The following is a 24,882-nucleotide window of genomic DNA, read 5'->3' on the forward strand; positions in this document are numbered from 1 at the left end:
ACAGTCCCTAATTCTGTATCTACAGTACATATCAGTCTATAGCATCATCAGGATCCAGCATTTGGCCTTTGTTCAAAAGACATAACTGTGAAAATTGAGTGAGGAAAATAATCTCACTCACCAAGCATTAGTCAAGTCAAAGTAGTGACCCTGAAAAAGGCTGATGCAGGAGAGGTCCAGATTGAAATTCCCCCCACATCTTCTCTCTCTCTAGCACCTTGGCCAGCCGCCCCCTGACAGATATTGTACAGGCAAGAGAACCGTAAATTGCTTCACTTTACTCTGCCTAAAACATTTATGACAGTGGAATCAGTCATTTACAGTCCAGTATTGTTTTAAACTGATTTATATTTTCGGAGGCAAAATGAATTGTGTGTGTTGGGGGAAGCTTTGGACTTCAGTATTAAAGAGATCAGAGCTACAGATACAAAATGCAGCTGATTTCTTTGACAAAAAATAGCAGATGAGTAAAAAAATTAATTTTAGAGATTTGTGCATATTATTAATCTTCTTTCCATTAGATATTGAATGACAGTGTAGTAAAGCATGAGATGTAATTTGCCAGGGTTATGCTTGGTTATGCCAAAACTTAGCAGTCCTGATCATCAATTTCTACTTCCTATGCAAAGAAAATCGCAGAACTGTGATTTTGTCAGCAAATTTGTAAAAGCATTATATAAAAGCATAAGCATATTATTGGGCATATAGTATTCACTCAGTAGCGCTTAAATTAGTGCATTGTGAATTTATATATACAGTCTATTATGGTATAAGGATATGACAGTAAAACGCACACGTCCTGAACTAGCATCTATAACCTGGCATATTTAATATATTTACCTCATAGACATATGAGGTAAATATAGGCAGCAGTGAACGGACTAATGGTATGATTAGGAAATTTAGGAAACCAAATTTAGTTGTTTGCTCTTGCAATGATTGCAAAGAATAAAATAAAGCACAGCAGTAGTCTTGCTCGAAATTAGTTCATTTTATTTAAATTGGAATTGTTTTAAAAAATATTGTATCGAAATGTTCTGAAAATCAAGGCATATTTATGTATATCTGAAATAAATTTAGTAACTGACAAAGGAAATTCACAGTGTATAGTTAAAACTAAATCTGGTTTCAAATGGCCACAAAGGCAGAAAGAGGCAATATGAAGTGTCAGGTTAAATGCTAATTACTTGTGGACACATCATCGATTTCAGTATCACTATCATACAGATTATTTATATTTATTTATTTGAAATGCAATCTTTTAACATAATTTCTGTTCTTCAGTGGATTGAGCACTTTACATTTAGTTTGTTTTTAGATTTACTTCCCTGTGTTCTCAACTTTGTGTGACTGATGCCACTCCATTTTTTCACCGGGTTTCATTCAGCTACATTCAGCTACAGTTCTGTTTGATATGTTCCTTCAACTTATTTGAATACTCTGTCGGGACACAGTGCTTCGATTTTCATACAGCCATTTTAAGTTTTTAGTTCATTTTAGTTCCATGAAAAAAAGAAACATAGCTAATGTAACATTTAACATACTGTAGACAGTTTATAAATGTAACATATAATTTGAGAAATTTGTCTAACATACAAAAGAGTTAAGTGACTGTGTTTTCAGAAACTGCAAATAATTTTGTGCTGACCTATAAAACTGTAAAAGATTTTGAAGCTTAACTTTTTTACCATGAAAACTCTAAGGTGCAGTAAACAGTATGGTAGTATAAACTGTCGACAACACTCCTTTTCTTTCCTCCACTTCTTGGAGTTTACTGTGTTTGTCATGATGACTTGCTTAGTGTGAGAGAGAGGGAGCTCATTTGTAGTTAGTCTCAGCTCTCCATCTCTCAAGCCCGAGTTGATGGAGTGATTCTTACCTGTGATGTGCTTGAGAAAGCTATTGTGCCGCACTGATGGATGGGGTTTCTCGGTGCAATGGGGTCTGGCCGTTTGGAGGCCTTAAATCAATCTGCTCATTTGTGTCTCCATCGGGTTGATCATCGAAAAGTGCGGTTGTGAGGCTGGAGAATGACGCTCCTCCATGCTGGGCAGTACATTTTCATTAAAATGTCCACTAAATCTTGTCTAAGCATCAAGCTCTCTGTTGCTGCTACATCTGTTAAAATAATCCTCCTCGTGCTTGTAAAACTCACTGTGCTAAATCACTATATTAGTACTTCAAATGACTTGAAAGAGAGCTGTCAAAATGTTTGAAACTCATGCAGCAAAAGGAAATACCAGTGGTGAGCTGTCAGGGCCAGCAAGACCTTCTCTGCTGGCCCTGACAGCTCACCACTGGTATTTATCAGAATCACTCACTTACATTTTACTAAATTGTTTCCATGCAAAATGTGCAATTGCCTATTCTCTTCATTTTAAAGCTTTTCTCTTGGTTGCGCTGCTTCAAGTAGTGTCTGTTTACGTTAGAGTTTTAATCCAATCATATTTTAGCCATCATGTGTTGCCAGGGATAAAGAAATCTGCCTTGTCCGGGTACTGTAGCTTCAAATACATGACAATTAAACTGCTGCTTTAATCAAGGCGATATTGTGTTGGTGACACCGGGACCCACCTTGCAGGCATACAATATCGTAGGCATTTTTACATCCCCTGACTGGATTGTCTGAGAGCTTACTAATCAGAGCTCACAACCTGCATCTGTAAAATGCTTTCTGTTCTTTCTCAAAACAGAAATGCACATAGTTTCCGTAGTCAGAGAGCATAAAAGGTACTTAAGAAATGCATGGAAACCCCCAGAGTGGACTGCATTTTGTCATTTTATGAGGTAAATATTGATCTTTCTGCTAAAGATGATGTATGTGGGTGGTGCAGCTGTGGTTGCAGTGAAAGGAGACTTGTTGAATTGTGTTCATTGAGTTTCATGTTTCAGAGAAGGCAATTCGTTCATGCTGAATGAGATACCTGTCTGCAATGCAGCACTCTGTTATCCTGCGTTTACGTATTATATTATTGGTTGCTAAATAATGGTATTAAGAGCTATGGTGTGAAATGTATGGCCTGCCACCAGGAAATACCTTTGCCAACAATATAGAGATTTGTATTTTGTTTTTATAATACAGGCTAATTGACAAAGTGATACTTTTTTTTATGGCAGTGCTCAGTAAGTTGAGTGTCTTAATGTACTCTTTAATGTACTTACAAATCTGGCAAAATATTTAATTAAGAACAGGATAGGTGTTGCAAAGAAAAGGAAATGAAAAGGCCCTTTTAAAGCCGAGAAGCCAATTGAAAAAGTCTGAGTTAGTACTGAACACATGGCAGCAGTATGTTATTAGGTATAAACTACAGTATAAGGATCTACTATGTTCCATGTGTAAATGTTTGCATTCATTTTAATCAGGAGTCGCATTATTATTTGCCAAATGATCAATTGTAACAGTAGCCTAGAAATGGACTACTTTAATAATAAAATATTACATAGTTTATGAGCACAAAGCTATGTTAAACAGGCAATCCTTGATTTTACACAATAATCTATAAAAAAGTCTGACTTCAAAAAAATAACGATTTGACTAGCTTTATTACTGAACCCCCAGCCTATTGCTCAGTGTTAAATAAAACCTGTATGGACATAAATAGCAAACTAGCACAATGCTAATAAGCAATATTTCCCATATTTCAGCATTTATGTTATCTTTGGAGTCTGAAAAAGTACTTGAAAGCTAGTTATCTTGCCTTTGTCAAAAGTTTTTACTTTACTGAATGTTGCTCTGGGGATTTTTCTTTTCAAGTAATTTGTCTGGTTCTAGACTTTAGATTTGGTAAAACTACATGTTAACTGAAACAAAATGAGCTGATATTTTACTGGTTGCATGGTTTCAGTTTGTCGTTGCTGAGTGAGTGTTGCTGCATTAGCTTCATGATCAGCAGATGGTGCCTGTCAAACTGGTTTCCAGTATTTTGGATTACAGTTTGCTAGGATCTGAACTGCTGATTTCCTGACAGCAGAAAAGAATTTGATTAAAGAGGATTTAAAGTTTTCTCTCCCAATAGAGTGTAAAGAAAATGATAAAATGCCTTCTAAATAAATTATGTTTCAGATAAGATTTCATTTACTTCTTGATAATTGATTTAGTATTTTTTTTTATGTAGGCCTAATACAAGTCAGACACGTATATTGATACATATTCTACTGTATATCACTTTCAAGTATAATTACACATGCTTGTATCAAAAGAAACATATAGTTCTTGACAATTATTGTATGTCTCTCAAGGTTTGCATTAGTAAAATTGCCTAAACATATTTGCCAATACAATTGAGTGAGACCCTGTTGGAAGCAAAGGGACTGTTCTGAAATTCCAACATGTACTGTAATACTTTCAAAATATAAAGCAGATGACAATAAAAGCAGATACACTAATTTCATTATCTGAGGCTTGAATACCTTGTACCATTTAAGGAACATGTCTGATGAATCTGTGCATTATAAAAAAATAAAAAAAAATGTTTGGAAGTGTAGAACTGAATCACAGTTTGCATTCACAGACCAAACTACTGTTTCACCCTAAAGGGCAGTGAGGCAGCCGGGTTAATCCACACCACTACAAGTGCTATTAAATGTCTTTATAATTTATCAACATCCTATTTTGTCTCTTAGACATTCTGTCCTCAGCTACATAAGTGATAGCTTCTAACTCGGTTACTCCATCCTCGTCTGTTGTAGTGTGCAGCGAGTTTGTCGGTGTGTAGGTGTTGCATCGATGCGCGTCAAATGAGAATTGTTTGGCATGCACATATAGATTATGTAATAGGCATACCTGTAAGTACATATAGTATTCCACATGGCAATAGTCAAGGTTGAAATGAATACACGCAAATTCAAGTTTAGGTAGGGAGAAAGACAAGACAGGATTGTCAGTGATTAAAGAAATCCATTATTTCCCCCATATTCATTATTTCAAAATGTTTTATTTCTCTTATAACACAATGTTAAGAAATGCAGATAATAACTAGCAAAAAAATTTGCCAAAAATCACACCTGCACAATACCTGCTGTGTGATCATTTTATTTTAGAATTCGTAGGGTCAAGCAATTAATTTTCATTAATCAACCACATTTAATTCTTGAACAGTATGCAGATTGAAGGGTTGAACAGTTACATCCAAAAACATATAGAGGTTTTTTTTTTTGTTTAAACTGCTTAATCCTCCATTAGATCCAACTCCCAGACCCCTCCAGTGTCATGCACTTTCCCATTTTTTTCCTGTCGCAGTTTGGATGCTTTCTAATTGCCTGCACCTGTTGGTAATTCTCTCACTTATTTCTGAATAAAAATATCTCAGGGTTTATCACAGCTGTTTGCACCCACTTTGTTTATTTCTCCCATTTATAATACTTGCGCTTGTTTTTCTGGATTATAAGTGTGTCTTTCCTTTTTTTTGTTCAATTGCCATTGGTGGTTTTTGTTTAACATTTTTTTAGCTGTTTTCGGATACTCCTTTACCCTCTGTTTTGGACCATTTCTTTGTTTGAATAAGCCGTCTATGGCTTTTATTATCAGGTCATCATTGTTAAGTTTGGTCAAGCCTGACAGTTTTGCTCAAAATTGAGGTCCTTCTTGATGTGTCGTGATAAATTCCGCAGGAAGGACTCATGGAGAGGGGAAATCATGCGGAATTACACTGTGCTAGAGTGATCTATCTCATCTGTCACTGCTGGGTGGCCATTAAAACCTGACTTCTTAGAAAGGTGAGCTTTCATTTTCATTCCATTTGCTGGAGCCCTTTTAGACTATCAGCATATTGGCGTAATTATCCTCTGGAAGGGGTAAAAAGCATCAACTCACTTGATTTATTTTCAGACCAGATTGAACCTATTCCACACTGACCCATTGTCCCATGTCCTGCATCATTAATAAACAAGCTTCAGTTAGTCCAGAATGCAGCAGCGAGAGTTCTCACAAGGTCAAGAAAATATGATCACATAACCCCAATCTTATCGTCCCTACATTGGCTTCCTGTTAAGTTTCGAATAGACTACAAACTATTACTTCTCACTTATAAAGCACTAAATGGTTTGGCTCCTATGTATCTATCCAGTCTTTTAACACGCTACAATCCGTCACGCTCCCTGAGATCTCAAAACTCTGGGCTTCTAGTAGTTCCTAGAATAGCAAAGTCCACTAAAGGTGGTAGAGCATTTTCACATTTAGCTCCTAAACTCGGGAATAGTCTTCCTGACAGTGTTCGGGGTTCAGATACACTCTCCCAGTTTAAGTGTAGATTAAAAACATATCTTTTTAGCAAAGCCTACACATAACACACATCACATATCATAACTTTGTGCTCCAGTACATCTGATCACATGCACATTATCAACTTGTGCTGTTAATATCATGAACAGCAGCTACGCTAATTCCTCTCCACTGCTTCTATTTCTCTCCCCATCCCGAGAAACCCTGAGGTTTGGCCAGCTCCAGTCACCTCCCACCGCGTGATGATTACGGACCTTTGAAGAAGTAGATGCCGAACTCGCAAACATCCCGAACCATCTAGAGACGTACCAGTGCCATTTGGATCCCGCTACATGTGTGGAGTTTGACATTGGACCTCCTGGAGTGTTTAAAGGCTCTGGCATGGAGAAGCTGATGCTGGATCATCACTTATAATCCTATACTCCAGTACTCATGTTAGTTCTCACTCTCCAGTGTTCTGTATTGTTGAAAGATTTATGATCAAACTCTTGATGTCACCCAAATGAGGATGGGTTCCCCTTTTGAGTCTGGTTCCTCTCAAGGTTTCTTCCTCATAACATCTAAGGGAGTTTTTCCTTGCCACAGTCACCATGGCTGCTCATCAGGGACAAATTCACACCATTCACCTTAACTGTTGATTTCTGTAAAGCTGCTTTGAGACAATGTCTGTTGTGAAAAGCGCTATAGAAATAAACTTGACTTGACTTGACTTGACTTGACTTGACTTGACTGACCTCCATTCATATAACTTTATCCTGGGAACTGTGATTCATTCTGACAGATGAGTACATTAACAAAAAAAAAAAAATACATGTACAAACAACAGCCATACGTCCAGGTCCTAATATGTGAAAGAAAGCAGTCGCAGCTGTTACGGTCTTCTAAAGAAGCTGCTAACGACAGTCAATGCATGTTGTACTTCGCTAGTTAGCACTAAATTAACCTTGATTAATTAATTTAATTAATCCTAGCTATAACTTCCCCTTCTAAGGCTTGTGATTGATATATACACACATATATATATATATACATAAAGATGTATCCAGTTGTGGCTGCTATACAGGATAAGGCTTTTTTCCACTGAGCACACTTCAAAACATGAATAATTAGGATAGGTATCTAGAGCTGCAGAAATGGCAGCATGAGGCATTCTGGAAGAACATTAGCAGGGTGAACAGACACAAACAAATAACCCCTTTGCCTGCAGCAGTCAGCAAGAGTTTTTTTTTTATTATTATTCTGCCTGAGAGGAACAAATGTTGCTCTATCAGGGACTGTGTGGCATTACTCTGTGGCAGACTCGAATATGTGCTCTGTACATATTAATGTGCAACGTGTGCATAGCGTTGGTAATGTGTTCCACTAGAGAGTGTGATTTTTATTGTTTATCATTTGTTTGTTTGTATAGAATATTTACAAGTGCAGCAAGTTAAACGTAATACTCCCAAATGGAATATCTGATCATCTGCTTTCAACGTGTAACTCTGTTACTTGCAACCTAAGAATTTTGTCTTACCAATAACAAACCAATTAGTTTGTGTTTAGTACATGAAAAACGAAAATTACAAGTATACAACATTAAAAAGGTAAAATGATGCGACCTGAGTGTTATAAGGAAATTGCAAAGATAAATGACATTGTAATTGATACCACACTGACAGCTTTTGACAGATATATTACAGATTAAAGGTTTTATACTCTACTGGAATTAAAAAAGAAATTAGAATTTTGATCAGAATTTTGCACAATGTCCTTTTTTGCTTAATCACTAAAAAGGTCATGCCATTGTTCAATTGGACTTTATTTAATAAATATATTTAAAACAAACACCAATCAAATCCATCACTGTTCAGACATTACTGATAAGCATAATTATACAATTATACACATAATTACTGTCTACGTATCACTCAAGCAGTAAAATTATATATGTATTATGTTGCTATATTTAGATATTTAATAATATTTAAAATATACTATTTTTATTTTTAAGTGAGTTGTGTGAAGGTTTAGGACTAAATTCAAACATTCACTGATTAATGAAGTCAATAAAAGAAGCTATAAAGAGTCACTCTAAAATTATCTTTACCTATTCTCTAACTTAATCATTTTGAAGTAAGTCATGTAGATTGTTGTGAAGTGTTGGATTTAGCTGAGCTTCATTCATGTTAAAACAATGTATAAATATTACGTCTTATAAAACGTTTTTCTTTCATTTGAGCAGAATTGAAATTAAAATATGTTTTAATAACCAGCAAATCCATTTATGCAAACTCTAATCTTATGCCAAATCATGCAAACTAGATGCCTTTTTTACTTGTTCAGTTCAGTTTTATTTCTAAAATGCTTTTACCAATGGACAATGTCCCAAAGCAGCTTTACAGTGATAAAGAGGTTATATATCTTATGTATCTATTCTGTACACTACAATAATGCATGTCGTTCTCTTAATCCCTCCTATCGACCTACATGAATCCCCGCAAAACATACATTTAAATAAGAAAGGAGATGATTTTTTTTTTAAAAAGCCTTTAGTTGTTATACTTTACAATTCTGCAAATACATTTCAGAATATTTTGCAATTCACTGTTTGGTTCAGGCATAATTAAGCCTATATTGTTCAGCTTCACATGCACCCGCACCTCCAAGTTCAGTATTGTTACAACATCTTTATTAGAATGATGAGGCAAATGAAGATATTGATCACAGTGCTGCATTTACAAAATGAGACAACAAAAGGTCTGAATAAACAGATGGAGGAGGACGAGCAGGGAGTAATTTAGGGCCGGCTTGATGGGAACCATGTCAGCACATTTCAAGAGGCCAACACTATTATCTATGTCCTCAGATAAGTGCTTGCAGAGACCAGAATCAACATAATATGCTACCGCAAGTATACATCTACAGTAACGAATACTGCATGACTAACATCTTAGGGCTGTGTATGAGTTATGCATTAGGTATCAGTTGAAGTCGACTGAAGTGAATTTCTTGCTAATGTTATTGGAGTTTACATGTTTTGTGAATTATGGTCAGTTAAGAAAATGAGGCTGCTGTACAAAGCTGGAGGGAGAATTTACACTGTCTAGAAACAGGGCAAAGAAAAGAAAAGAACAGGTCAAAATTTCTCTTTATAACAGAAGGTTTATTGCTTTTCTCCAGCTTGTGTCTAGTGTTTTACTGAGGTAATGACCATCTCCCTTGTGAGAGAAGTCTGGCTGTACAGCAGGCTCTCAGAGACTTATTTTGACTAACAATCTGTCTGCTGCTTTTTTCACTGCCATGTTCCCGGTGTGTGCAGTGAAAAAAAGTTTTAAGAAAAGAAGGCTGCACACTATGTGTGCATTATCATCTAAAAATATACACAATTATTTTTATTTTATGCATTTTTTTTCAGTGCAGAGAGTGATTATTTATATCAGACATGTACTCATTTTCTAGTAATATATTGGCCATAATTTATTCAGCAACCATACAGATGTACTTATATACTGTTTATATATATATATATATATATATATATATATATATATATATATATATATATATATATATATATATATATATATATATATATATATACTGTGTATATATATATATATATATATATATATATATATATATATATATATATATATATATATATATATATAAAACTGCTTATTTAAACGCATGAAATCATGTAAATTTAATTTAAGAGGTTCAGTTAATATTTAAATCGAACATCAGAATAAAGAAAAAATGTGATCTGTGATGTTAAAAACGTGGGCTGGTGTTGAAATTGTCGAAATGTAGAAAATCATCATTTTACCAGTCATCAACTTTCCAGTTTTGTAGTGTCTGTGCTGCTCAGATTTCTGTGCTTGCTTGACAGAAAGGGAAGTTGTTGTAGCCCAATAACCTCAAATTCACCTTTTTCTCATACTGATATGCCTTTTAACTCACAGTAGCTGTAAAGAGTGTTTATTCATTTCAGCTTTTATTTCCTTTTTGGCAGTTTTAACCTGGCCATTTTCTCTTTTAACTCTTTTATCAACAAGGCTTTGGCATCAACATCTATGTAATAGTTAAAGTCAAAGAGATTACACCACCCCCCACCACCCCATCTTGATTATTGGTGCTTTTAGCGTGTACCTGGATGATTTTATGCATTGTGCTGCTAACACATGAAAGGCCAATTGAATAACTGCATAAATGAGCAGTAGTACTCACTGCAGCTTATCTCTTGGAAGCAGAACACCACAGTATCAGCACTGACGTGATATTCTACTTAAAGGCTAAATACTGATCAGGCATAACATTATGACCACTGGCAGGTGAAGTGAATAACACTGCTTATCTCTTCATCATGGCACCTGTTAGTGAGTGGTATATTTAAAGTAGCAATTTAACATATTTTCCTCAAAGTTGTTGTGTAAGAAGCAGGAAAAATGGGCATGTGTATGAATGTGAGTGAGTTTAACAAGAGACAAATTGTGACGGCTAGACGACTGGGTCAAAGCATCTCCAAGCTCTTGTGGGATGTTCCTGTTCTGCAGTGGTCAGTATCTATCAAAAGTGGTCCAAGGAAGGAACAGTGGTGGACTTACAACAGGGTCATGGGCGGCCAAGGCTCACTGATGCACGTGAAGAGCGAAGGCTGGCCCGTGTGGTTCGATCCAACAAACGAGCTCCTGTAGCTCAAATTGCTGAAGAAGTTAAAGCTGGTTCCTGATAGAAAAGTTTCAGAATACGCAATACTTCACAGTTTTTTCACGTATGAGGCTGTGTAGCCACAGACCAGTCAGGGTGCCCATGCTGACCTCTGTCCACCGCTGAAATTGCTAACAATGGGCACGTGAGCATCAAAACTAGACCACAAAGCAATTTAAGAACGTGGCCTGGTCTAATGAATCACATTTTCCTTTACATCACGTGGATGGCCGAAAACACATGGCACCAGGATGCACTGTGGGAAGAAGGCAAGTCGGCAATGTAATGCTTTGGGCAATGTTCTGCTGGGAAACCTTGGGTCCGGCCATCCATGTGGGTGTTACTTTGACATGTACCACCTACTTAAGCATTGTTGCAGACCATGTATACACTTTAATGGAAAAGATATTTCTGGATGGCGATGGCCTCTCAGCAGGATATTGCACCCTGCTACAAAGCAAAAATGGTTCAGGAATGGTTTGAGGAGCAGAACAACAATTTTGCGTGTTGAGTTGAGTGTTGACTTGGCCTTCAAATTCCTTAGATCTAAATCTAATTGAGCATTTGTGGGATCTGCTGGACAAACAAGTGCGATCCATGTAGGCCCCACCAACACCATATTAAGCAGGTGGTCGTAAAGGTATGCCTGATCTGTGTATTTTGTATTACTTTTAATCAGTCTGCAAAATATTTTTGTTCAACTGATAATTATTATTTCAGGAGAGTGTATATGCTGTTTCTATATTAACATTCTTAAAGCCACCCTTACAACTTTAGGGTCAGATATTTGAAAGATACAATCTTATTCATCTCTAAATATACTGTTATATCTGTTTTTAGATATATAAGGTGCTCATTCATAATATATAAATCTGTGGGTGTTTCTTTTTAAACATTTGCAAACTATAGTTTTCCTTACATTCTACACTGCTGTACATGTATGGCGTATAATTTAAAATTCAGACTACAGTGAATCATGATGAATGTGTTAGAGCATGTGTAAAATAAATTATAACACAATGAGTTTATGTTAAAAAATATTGCAGTGTTTGTTTATGGATTTTTTCAGGCAGGAGCTGTGAAAAATGATTGAGGGAGTCTCAGCATTTTCTAAGAGAGTTAGTCATCTGTCTGCATGTTTTGGACACAAGTTTAATTTACTTCCAATTACAGTGGCGGGCTATCTCAAAACAGATTTATAAATTCTTGTTTGGATGGATCTGATTAGATTCATTTAGACTTATTTACTAAAATGGCTGTGTGGGTGCCTGAATATGCTTCAAATCAAAATTGAAACACATTGGCCAAATGTAATTACTTGAAATATGGACATATCACAGACAATATCTGGTTTGATTTGGACAATAAATTGTATTTAGTCAATATTTCATTAATTCATTGTTTTGTTTATTTTCTTTATACTTTTCCTAGATTGAGTTTTCATGGACTGAGGTAAGCCTAAATTTCTCCATTCCCCAGTCACAGATTTCTTGTTCTCCTTCAAGAACCCCATAAATTCTCAACCCAACTGTGTGATATGATCATCCCAGTGGATCCTTGTACTGCTGTAGGGTCTTAAACTGAACATCTCCCAGATTATAAACCTCCTCATCCTGTCCTGGAGATTATACTGCAACCCTACAGAGAAACCTCATGTCCATCACCTGTACTAACAACATTCTTTCAGCTACTTCCCACAGTCAAGGAAAGGGAAATAAATTAGCAGTAAACTAAGTAATTTGTTAGTAAACTGAGCTTCTGCTTCACCACCACAGACTGTAAGTGATTGACAGACTGATTCTGTTTGAAGCAGCAGTGTAGCAAACAACACACTTTGTATTTCCTTAAATGTGCTAATTACTACTTTCTTCATGCCTCACTAAACAAATATGTCTCACAGTTTCTGTTTGCAGTAGATTTACTTCTTATAAACAGATGTTTATTAGTTATAGAAATACTCTTGATCTTGGGAATGCTGGGAGCGAGCCGAGGACACTGTCCACACACATTCACTCACTCATTTACAACCAGGGCCGGTTTAGTGTAACCAATCCATCTGGCGCAGAGACGCCCAAACGAGCGCCTACAGGCCAAAGTTAGCCCATGGTCATTTTGCTGCCATGCCATATTTGAAAAGACCAGCTTCAGATGTCTTATTAGACAGCTGAATAGCTGTATTAGGAACTGAACTCAACAATAGGTTGAATTAATCTCTCTTCGGATTGGATTATTTCTCATTGTTCTACAAGTTTTACTATTTAGAGATTCCTATATTTAAAAAGAAATTTACATTATAATTGACGGGAACCATGGCAACTTAAATTTTGTTATAATATTTGTAAGACTGTACAATAAATTTTTGATCCATCATAGGAAAAGTGTTTTTTTGTAGCGGAATAGCAGAACGATTTTGGAAAGAACATATGCACATATTCACATCTAATCTAATCTAATCTAATCTAATCTAATCTAATCTAATCTAATCTAATTTTCATATATTATAAATGATTATAAACGCAATTATAAACATCCGTTTATTTATTAATAGTCATTTATTTCTTCACAAATGTAATTATCTATATTTATTTTATAGTTTAATTCATTCAGTCATCCCCGCGGACAGTAAACATGTTTAAGGATTTCTCCTCGCTATCTACAACTTTTTTTAATTTCCATATTGCCGGCGCAGTATTTACGTTGCGCTTCCGCATTCGTCGTCCACATGGATATTGTAGTCAATAAAACCGAAACTATCTGTTACGACTAAAGCAGCTGGGAATGCTTGAACACTACAATACCCACAATGCCTTGCGGCTCATGTCGTCTCTGTGCACACGCAGCATTTGGCTAGCTGGGACGCCTGCTGAAAGTGAGTGAGCAACATTGGACTGACTGTGAGCTGGAACTGAGGTCTGACCTGCTGATCTGTCACTCAGCGCTTCACTAAGGTTCTTTGCGCGCTGCTTTACTAAAATATCTTAAAGTTATAAGATATTTTAAACACTTTAGACGCTGGTATTGTTTAATGCTTTAGCTTGTAGCTCTGGCTAAACAACTACCTGTCTGCTATATGCTGATATTATGAAAGTATATGTAAATATAGATATAGATGTGTAACACCAGCTATAATTATCTGTTTTATGACTTATACTTTTTTCACCTAAGAAATAAGTTAGCTAGCAGGCTAAACAGGAGTTGATTTATAGCACTGTGGACTTTGATTCATTGGTTCGGACTAAACCAGTCCCTATGTAGAAGGACAACTAACTTAACCTGGTAAAGTGTTCAGTCACTAATCATTACTACCCGAGCTTAATCTGTTATATAAAGACACGAGTACAATAGCTTTGCCATACAATACAACTACGAGAACTGTGATGGACTATATTATGTTTGACTGTGGTGGACTTGATTGTGGTGGACTTGATTGTGGTGGACTAGTCAAGTCAAGTCAAGTTTATTTCTATAGCGCTTTTCACAACAGACATTGTCTCAAAGCAGCTTTACAGAAATCAACAGTCAAGGTGAATGGTGTGCATTTATCCCTGATGAGCAGCCATGGCGACTGTGGTGGACTAGCTGCTTTGTGATGGACTAGCTTGTGGTGGCTTGTGATGGACTAGCTTGTGGTGGACTGTGATGGACTAGCTTGTGGTGGACTGTTATGGACTAGCTTGTGGTGGACTGTTATGGACTAGCTTGTGGTGGCTTGTTATGGACTAGCTTGTGGTGGACTGTGATGGACTAGCTTGTGGTGGACTGTGATGGACTAGCTTGTGGTGGACTAGATTGTGGAGGATTGTGGTGGACTACCTTGTGGTGGACCCTGATAGACTAGCTTTTGATGGACTAGCTTGTGGTGGACCGTGATGGACTAGCTTGTGGTGGACCGTGATGGACTAGCTTGTGGTGGACCGTGATGGACTACCTTGTGGTGGACTACCTTGTGGTGGACTACCTTGTGGTGGACTACCTTGTGGTGGACTACCTTGTGGTGGACTACCTTGTGGTGGACCCTGATAGACTAGCTTTTAATGGACTAGCTTGTGGTGGACCCTGATAGACTAGCTTTTAATGGACTAGCTTGTGGTGGACTAGCTTGTGGAGGATTGTGGTGGACTACCTTGTGGTGGACTACCTTGTGGTGGACTACCTTGTGGTGGACTACCTTGTGGTGGACTACCTTGTGGTGGACTACCTTGTGGTGGACTACCTTGTGGTGGACTACCTTGTGGTGGACCCTGATAGACTAGCTTTTGATGGACTAGCTTGTGGTGGACCGTGATGGACTAGCTTGTGGTGGACCGTGATGGACTAGCTTGTGGTGGACTAGATTGTGGAGGATTGTGGTGGACTACCTGGTGGTGGACTACCTGGTGGTGGACTACCTGGTGGTGGACTACCTTGTGGTGGACTACCTTGTGGTGGACTACCTTGTGGTGGACTACCTTGTGGTGGACTAGCTTTTAATGGACTAGCTTGTGGTGGACCCTGATAGCCTAGCTTTTAATGGACTAGCTTGTGGTGGACCGTGATGGACTAGCTTGTGGTGGACTAGCTTGTGGTGGACTAGCTTGTGGAGGATTGTGGTGGACTACCTTGTGGTGGACTACCTTGTGGTGGACTACCTTGTGGTGGACTACCTTGTGGTGGACTACCTTGTGGTGGACCCTGATAGACTAGCTTTTGATGGACTAGCTTGTGGTGGACCGTGATGGACTAGCTTGTGGTGGACCGTGATGGACTAGCTTGTGGTGGACCGTGATGGACTAGCTTGTGGTGGACTAGATTGTGGAGGATTGTGGTGGACTACCTGGTGGTGGACTACCTTGTGGTGGACTACCTTGTGGTGGACTAGCTTTTAATGGACTAGCTTGTGGTGGACCCTGATAGCCTAGCTTTTAATGGACTAGCTTGTGGTGGACCGTGATGGACTAGCTTGTGGTGGACTAGCTTGTGGTGGACTAGCTTGTGGAGGATTGTGGTGGACTACCTTGTGGTGGACTACCTTGTGGTGGACTACCTTGTGGTGGACTACCTTGTGGTGGACTACCTTGTGGTGGACTACCTTGTGGTGAACCCTGATAGACTAGCTTTTGATGGACTAGCTTGTGGTGGACCGTGATGGACTAGCTTGTGGTGGACCGTGATGGACTAGCTTGTGGTGGACTAGATTGTGGAGGATTGTGGTGGACTACCTTGTGGTGGACCGTGATGGACTAGCTTGTGATGGACTAGCTTGTGATGGACTAGCTTGTGGTGGACCGTGATGGATTAGCTTTCAGTCTGGTCTGATGAAAGGATTTGAAATGCAAACTAATATGATATGTGAATTGTGTATAGACCATTTCAATGGCCATTCGTTCATGTAAGGAAGTGATATCTTTGGTCCTTTTCTGTTTCTGGATGGCTAATAGTGATGGGAAAATTGGATCATTTTAGTGACTTGGTTCTTTGAAAAATTTTCAGCAAAATGATGACATAATTTTGTTTATTTTGTTCCTTTGATCGGAAATCAAATAAGACTTAATATTTTCAATAAGGAGATCCTCCAACAGGTTCTCCTGTATTAGTCTATAGTTATTATGAACTCTTTCCACCTTGTGAAATCTTGTGAAGTGTAATTATTTATTTCTTTATTTTGAGATTAGGATACAATCAGTAAAATAGGCTAAATGTCAGAACTCAGAATACATCATAACTTGGTAAAGATTGTGTGTAATTTCATGACCACAGGAAAAACAAACAAACAGGCCCCATAGCTATGCTACACACTATAGTGTATTAGTGAATTTCTCATAAAGTTGGGCAGCTACAGTAGCTGACGCATTGGGTTTCTTGTATTTGTTCAGTCTTGTTTGAATTCATCATTTTATGTACACTATATTATACTTGTTTATACATACAAGTGATTTCATCTGATCACACCTGCCTGGATTATATAGTGCATCTTGACTATTTTGATAAAAATGTTCCATATAATAACCATGATTCATCTAACACAGTTGGATGTGGTTGCTCGAACCAGCTCTGGAGATCAAATTCATGTAAATGATTTTTCCTCTTGAAATTCTAATTTAGCTTTTCCTCCAATGTCATAAACCAAATCACACTTCATGACTGCAGAAGCTGCTGAGGAACAGCTACAAAACCTTTTGTAAACAGGAAGTAGGTGGTCAAAAGATTCAGGATGGCTTTATACATATTAATGTGGGGCACAACAATCAGTTGTGAATCGGATGAGTTGTAGTCAAGTGCAAATGCATACAGGTATAAGTGAAATCTGTAAAGCGTATAATAACTGGATCGTGTCTTGTGCTCGAATACTCCAGATATTCCTGACACTGTAGTTTTTCTTATGTTTAGCATCAAGTGTTAGTTTGTTGTTGGGTCCATGTTTTCCCTCATTTCCATTACTTGTTTTTTCCATGCTTTTGCTTGCTGTGGTATGGTATTGGAGTTCCGTTCGGCAATTTCATTGGTATAATGTTATGGGGCTCAGTTTTTTGGCTTGAAGTTTGTGAAACCGGGAAAAACCCAGGAAAAATTCATATATTAGCCGCTTTGTTGTTTGAGCCGCGGAGTTCAAAGCGTGGGAAAAAAGTAGCGGCTTATAGTCCGGAAAATACGGTACTTCAGCACACTGGAGCTCCTCAGGCAAAGTTAAATAGTGAAGTGCGTTCTTCACCAATCACTTTCACTCTAGAGAAAGTACATTTCTTACTCATCCGGTTTGCTCATCCAGGCGAACTCCATCGTGACTGATTTAAAAAGGCATTTCAGAAGTGCAGCTTTCTAATAGCTTTTGTGTGGAAATGTATTACACAGTGCCAGCTGGAGAACAGGTTTCCTCTGATAACTTCGTTCCTCAGACACTCAGATCCATGTTTATCATCTATAGCAGGGGTCGGCAACTGGCGGACTCCGGTCCGAACCTGGACCCCAAGATGCGTCCAACCGGACCACGAAACCTTTTCACATAATGAACTAAATATATGGCAACAAGCTATTATGTAATAAAATCACGTTTATATCAGGCACATCAAGGGCAGCTCAGTAGAGCAGTAGAGGCACCACTACAGTTCCTATGCTCACTGTTGCTACGATCAGACGTGCAGTTGCGCATGCAGTGAAGGCAGCAGAGAGGGACGCGCAAACCGATGAAACTTTCAGTGAGTGAAAAACAATGGCGTTCTCAAAATGAAGGAAAGTTGATGCTGAAAACCGAGTTTTTCGAGATTGATTGGGTGGAAAAATACGCATTTATTATTCCTGCATCGAGAGGCGTGTCTCATTTGCTCGGAGTCTGTTGCCAAAAGCGAAAACATTAAACGGCATTACGAAACTAAACATAGACATTTTAATGAAACTTTTAATGAAACAACAGCGAGTCTATGAGTGTTCACTGAGATTACAGTGGATTTTAGGAAAAGATAACAAACCCTTTATAGATTATATTTACATTTTAATTGAGGTTATTTACATTTTTATGGACTTAAAGGAAGTGTACAAATGAACAGAGGAAAGGTATCTTGCACTTTTTCAAAAAAATTTTTTCAATATTTATTTATTTTTTTTTAACACCGGCACTTTATTTTACTTTATTTTGTTTGTTTCTGAATGATATTGCTGGTGATATATTTACCATTGCAACTTGAAGCATAGAAGAGATCAATGTTAAATATTAGATATATTTAGTTAGTTAGAGACAATAAGTGTGGAGTTTAAATGTGATTGTCTGAACCAGTGAGGTATGTGTTCATTACTTATGGTCTGTAATTTCAGTTCAGGAGAAATACAATCACTTCAGCTTTTTTCTTTGATTTATAATAATGTTGTCCACTCTTTAGTCCGGCAAAAAGCATCAATTCATGTTTTTAGGCATACTATTGTCTGGACCTCAGCTGGCGAGGAGGGTTCATTTACTGGACCTCAAGCTATTTTAGTTGAAGACCCCTGATCTACACTTCATAACTGCAGCTGTCTAAGCTTAAACCAGTGAGCTAATGAAATATTAAAGGCTTTTAGAAGACTGGACTGAAGTCACACACTCTGATAACTCTGATACACTCTACAGACAAAAGTATTGGGACGCCTGCGTTGTGGTGGCAGTACATTTTCCCCTTCACTTGAATAAGGAGACCTAAACCGATTTTAAAGTGATCTTCATGAAAATATGCTTTACATGGATTGAAGTGGAAGATCTTGAGTGGCCTGCTGTAGCGCTCTGACCTCACCCTTTCGAACACCTTTGGGATGAATTGGAACAACAACCCTCAGGGAGATCTCAGGGAGCATGACGGATTGTAGCGTGTTAAAAGACTGGATAGATACATAGGAGCCAAACCATTTAGTGCTTTATAAGTGAGTAGCAGTAGTTTGTAGTCTATTCGAAACTTAACCGGAAGCCAATAAGATTGGGGTTATGTGATCATATTTTCTTGACCTCTTGCTGCCGCATTCTGAACTAACTGAAGCTTGTTTATTAATGACGCAGGACATCCACCTAGTAACGCATTACAGTAGTCTATTCTGGAGGTCATAAACGCATGGACGAGCTTCTCTGCATCGGATATAGATACTCTATAGATACTCTAGTCCCATCGTCAGGAACTATCTATCAATCACCTGCAGCGGTGGTGCCCAGGCCAGTGCCCTATATTCTGCGGCCTACTCCCCATTGACACCAAGCGCCACCTAGAGAGAGTTCCTTAAAGTTAGAATCAGATACATATACCTACGGGACAAGCCCACAGCCTGATGCCGATCATAATCTACTATATCCTTCCTTGATGGGGCGGCTTCAGAGTACTTTGTGTCCTGAGGGGTCCTATAGGGGCCCTGGTATCGCCATATCATGGCCGACCCTGTGCTCTGACCCCAGCTTCTGAGCAAGCTGGGATATGCGAAGAACAAATTTCACTGTGCTGTAATGTATATGTGACAAATCAAGGCTATTCTTCCTCTATTCTATTCAGTTGTATTTCCACGCTTCACCACCAGTTGTATTTCCACCCCTCACCACTAGTTTACCAGTCGATAAGTTACCTCTGTGACATCATACCATTAGAGGGAGATGAAAATTTTGACCACTCATGATAAGTTACCTCTGTGACATCACAGTGCACCGTTCTCCTTCAAGAGTATAAAAGGCCAAAACACAGAGCAGCCATGGTCGTTCAACATCACGCAACCTACAGAACAGAAGCTAGCAGATGATAGCAAGAGACACCTAACACACGATCAAGCCAAGTAAAGTATGAGTGTTCAGAATCCTGTACTGTGTTTACTGACACCCTGATCAGCGCACACCAGATAGTGAAACTCCCTTACATTTGGTCTTAGATAGTAACCTAATATCATTGTGTTCTTTTTACTGGCGTGTTAATGGAGGGGAAAAAAGTTTTAAAATCCATTAACATTCCAGGTATTTTATTGCACACGCAGTTGATGATAAGCTGTAGGCAGTGGGCTTGTAGCGCAGCTTGTTTATATGTTTCTTTTTCTTTTTTTGAGCTTCTCACACCGATTAAAGACTCATTAACCTTGCATTACACAAGCCTTTCACTTTCTATACTGTTGTTCTTTTTCTGTTCTGGAAATGTCCAGTTATGCTTCACTTTACAAAGATAGCTGTTGTATTCATTTATAAGAGGTGAGGGGCAAAAACAAAAAGCTCAGTGCCGCCTAATCAGGCAGTATGTAGACGGGAGTGATGGGTTCAGGTTTCTTTTTTATTCATGTGCATTCACGTTCTTTAACTTTTAAGCGCAAAAGTAAATAGAATATAATACAGGATATAACCGAATCAGAAGTAACTCATGACTCATGTCCTGTAAAGCACTCGCATTAATATTCAGCATCGCTTGTTCTTCCTAACAGGCACTTTTACTGCATGACTACATGTTCTCTCCATCGGCCGACTGAGCCACAGCGCCATGGCTCCTCCTCGACTTACCGGTGCATTGCGCTCTTTCTCTACGGTTAGCAAGCAGGAGGACGTCTCGCTCAACCAGTATGATTTAAAGGCAAGACAAATCACTACATGTTTCAGACCAAAATTATTTTTTTACATTTATTTTATTATTATTTCTTTTCTGTTTAGGGGCATAAAGTCAATATTATTTGATATCTTAGTTTGATGCATTCAGTTTGTTTTAGCTTTTTTGGAGAAACTACACATTTACCCCCCCCCCCCCCACACACACCTGGTAAATGTTGCTGTATTTGTATCAAAGCTCCAGAAAGGAACTAAAAACCGGTTTGCTGCACTTATTCATATTTCATATCAATATTCATATTTTTCTTGATATCCTGTCAAAAGTGAAGACAGACTGTTTGTAGTTTCATTCAGACTTCATTGTTCCGTTATTTCAGGATAGTCGGGTAAAATACAAAAACGAGGATACTATCAATGTGCGCTAGTGAGTAGACTCCTGAAAGACAGTCTGCAAGCCTAAGTCCTTGAACATGTCTCTATGAAGCTAGTCATCCATTTTTTTTTCCCCTCCATTATTTATGTCCTTGTGCCAGACACTTCCTCGATCCTTCACGTCCCTCCTCATTTTTATTTTTTCATTAATCAGTCCATCTCCATCAGTCCAGTCCAGCCCATTTCCTTTTTCGTTTTTTTTTTTAGGAGTGTGCTTCTGATTTACATTCTATCAACAGCTTAGCTTTAAATAGTTTAAAGTGGCAAACATACGCTTATACAGTGGCGTAGTGTTAAAGCAGCTTATTATCTAAACTTGGTTATTCAACTAGGGCCTTTCAAAAGTTGCATAAAATTGCATTTATATGTGGAGATTTTACCAAAGCGAGCGATTGGTTCCCCCCAGCTTAGACGGAGGAGTTTAGTTTTATGGTTTTTGTGGATTTCTTGTGCAGGCCAAGCGTTTGAAAAGGCAGGAGCTGTTTGCCAGAGAGGGTCTGAACTGGGCAAAGGTGGTCCAATTTTTCACACAACATCTCGAGAAGAAGGAACAACAGCGAGAGTCTCGGGAGCTGAAAAATCTTCTACAAGCAGCCAAGCAGATAGGTATAGTATCTATGGTAACTGATTTTCTAGAAAATCCCTGCATCTTGTCTGTTTTTTCAGGACTGGTATTGTGCTTATTGTGATAAGATTTGTTGAGCCTATCCACACCTACTGCCTGAAAATATTTTCACATATCTTCTGCACCTATCACTTGCACAATGAACTAAAACTGAATGAAGTTGGATTTATCCTGTATGGTTTTCTGATCGATTTTGCTGTCACAAACCGTATACTTCTATACCATTTCATTCTGGAAGAATGTTTGGTTGTGAATTAAGACGCACCAGACGCTGATTTGGATGTGACTTCAGACACTGTTGACGCAAGGGTCAAGAATGATTTCTTTTCTTATTAAAATCTCCTAGAAATTCAGTTGCTATGCTATGAAATATAAGGACAACATATAGTACGACCAGAAATTTGCAAGACATCTGCAGTAAATACGATATAAACAATGGCAAAAAGAAAGTGACGAAAGGACCTTACTAAAGGACAAAAAACAAAAGTCTTCTTACCACAAGCTCACTGTTTATATAATCTTTCATTTTCTACAGATCATTCGGCTTGATAAATGTAGTCATTTCTTTTAGTATCATAATATAACCTGCTATAGAGAACACATTTTACAGCATAGTTATTAAATTTTTTTTCTAGAATTCAGTCAAGATTTTATTGGGATCATCCCGTACTCATTTGCGACTGATGAAATGGCACGGTCTAAAACCAGCTTCAGCCAACCGCGAGCGCTAAATATTTTTTAGAAGGCATAAAGTGAAGGTCATTTATCTCACACCACCAATGTACCCCAGTGTCGAACGTAACCAGTCACGAAGGTGAATGTCACAACGCTGTAGTGTTCAGCTTTCCTGATGCGTTTCATAATTAGATTAGATGCAAATCCTCAGAAAGCAGTCTTAGTCAAACTGTGCTGCATACTGTGTCCTATCACACAGCTCACATTACTGTTCTGATCCTGTTGTCAGGGGACAGAGGAGGTCGGTCGCAGGCAAAGCAGCAGGGCACGGATTGCGACGTGGCAGGGCATCTCTGTTCCGCTAATCCCACTTCCCACTATAGATCTTGTGAACGAAAGCAAGACTCTGCTCACAGCACGTCTGGAGTATTTGCGATAGAAATCAAAGCCAAAAAAGGATTGTTTTTTTGTTGTTGTTTTGTAAATGAATAGCTGATAAAAGTCTGTGATAAACAGCTCAGTGGGGTCGAGCAGGATGATGCCCAGACGATGCTGTATCTTAATTAACAAAACAACAATTAGATTCTCATTTAAATATCTATAAACAGAGTTTCTGCAGGGTTCTTAAAAAGTCTTAAATTCACTGTTCCAGGTCGTAAATAATTTTACACAGGTCTTAATTTTCTGATGTCCGTGTACCGAGACATCAGAACTCTACAATGTTTTTGTTTAGAGCTAACAGCATTATTTGTGTGTGTTTTTGGTGTCGTGATATAGATCTTAAATTTAATTGTTAATGGTCAAAAACAAGGTTTTAAAAAGACTTAAATATAAGGTTTTAACTTAGTTAATTAACTGCTTTAATAAAAAATTACAAGCAATTTCATGTTTTGCATCTCTCTCTCTCTCTCTCTCTCTCTCTCTTTCGCTCTCTCTCTCTTTTGCTCTCTCTCTCTCTCGCTCTCTCTCTCTTTCTCTCTCTCTCGCTCTCTCTCCCTATATATATATATATATACATACACACACACACACACACAGGCAATCAAAATTAGAGAACAATTTATAAACAATTGAACAATTCTGGAATAATGTCATCTTCACTGCTCAACAGTTGAGGGAGTTTTTGTCCTGTCTATACCATGCTACCAGAACCCCTTTTCCACAAAATAACTAAGGCATTTTCAAAAAAAACATTGTTAAACAAAAACAAAATTAGAGAACACTTTCAGATACCTCCCAGTTATTGGTGTTAATCTGGTACCTGGTGCTAATTTCCTTGATTATCTGTCAACCCCTATTTAACTGGCAGCCTAACTTCCAGTTTCACTGACATTGCAAGATGGTGGGCCGTTCTAAAGTGACTGAAAGCCTCTGGCAGCAGGTTGTCCAGATAAAGGCCAAATGATGACCCTATCAGCCATAGCAAGACAAGTTGGTCGTTCCAAATCTGTGATTTCAAGAATATTGAATCTTTACAACATCACAAACTCATTCAAGTCCGCCAAGAAGGCTGGTCGTCCACGAAGACAAATACAAGAGAAGACAGGATACTGTGGAGGATCTCAATGGGCAATCGTTTCCACACTGCAGCTGGAATTGCTCACCAGTTCATCGCTGAACAGGGTAAGGATCTGTCTCGTCATACAGTGTCTCGACGTTTAAGAGCATTTGGATTGAAAGCCCACTCCCAGTGACCAAACCTCTCATTAGCAGAAAGAATCAAAAGGCTAGACTAAGCATGTTGTGTGGACAGAGGAGAACTGGTTCAAAGTTCACTTTAGTGATGAAAGCAAGTTTAATTTATTTGGGTTTGATGGGAAACATTATGTTTGGCGACAAACTGGAGAAAGACTGAACCCAAAGTGTGTAAAGAAGTCAGTGAAAAGTGGAGGAGGAAGTGTCATGGTTTGGGGCATGTTTTCTGCAGCAGGAGTTGGGCCTTTTATACAGCTACATGGCAGATTGAATGCAAATGTTTATCAGAACCTTCTTCAACAACATATGGGTCCTTCCCTGCGTTCATCACCCAATCAGCGCGCAGTGTTCATGCAGGACAACGTTTCATGTCACACAGCAAAACGGGTAAAGCAGTTCCTTGAAACTAAAAACATTGAAATAATGACATGGCCTGCCCAGAGTCCTGATCTCAACCCAATAAAGAACCTCTGTAAAATCCTTGGCGACAAAGTTATGGCCAAGAAACCCACTACAGTCACCGAACTGTGGAGGAGACTGGAA

The 24,882-nt window shown here is 38.3% G+C and overlaps 1 protein-coding gene across 4 annotated transcripts in view; it reads left to right on the top strand.

The window, feature by feature from the left end:
- Positions 1 to 5,500: 5,500 nt before the first annotated feature.
- ascc3 (activating signal cointegrator 1 complex subunit 3) overlaps positions 5,501 to 24,882 on the top strand; it is a 162,678-nt gene continuing 143,296 nt past the window's right edge. Inside the window, exons 1-3 of one of the 4 annotated variants that reach the window (XM_083550585.1) lie at positions 5,501 to 5,715; positions 20,795 to 20,940; positions 21,800 to 21,950. In XM_083550585.1, the coding sequence (XP_083406711.1) occupies positions 20,851 to 20,940; positions 21,800 to 21,950 (241 nt within the window). In that variant the 5' untranslated portion in view covers positions 5,501 to 5,715; positions 20,795 to 20,850. Of the gene's footprint in view, positions 5,716 to 13,693; positions 13,861 to 20,794; positions 20,941 to 21,799; positions 21,951 to 24,882 lie in introns of those variants that run through there. The other 3 variants (XM_083550583.1, XM_083550582.1, XM_083550584.1) reach the window with 3 other exon arrangements.

This window comes from Silurus aristotelis (genome assembly GCF_946808225.1).
Source record: "Silurus aristotelis genome assembly, chromosome: 1".
NCBI lineage: Eukaryota > Metazoa > Chordata > Actinopteri > Siluriformes > Siluridae > Silurus > Silurus aristotelis.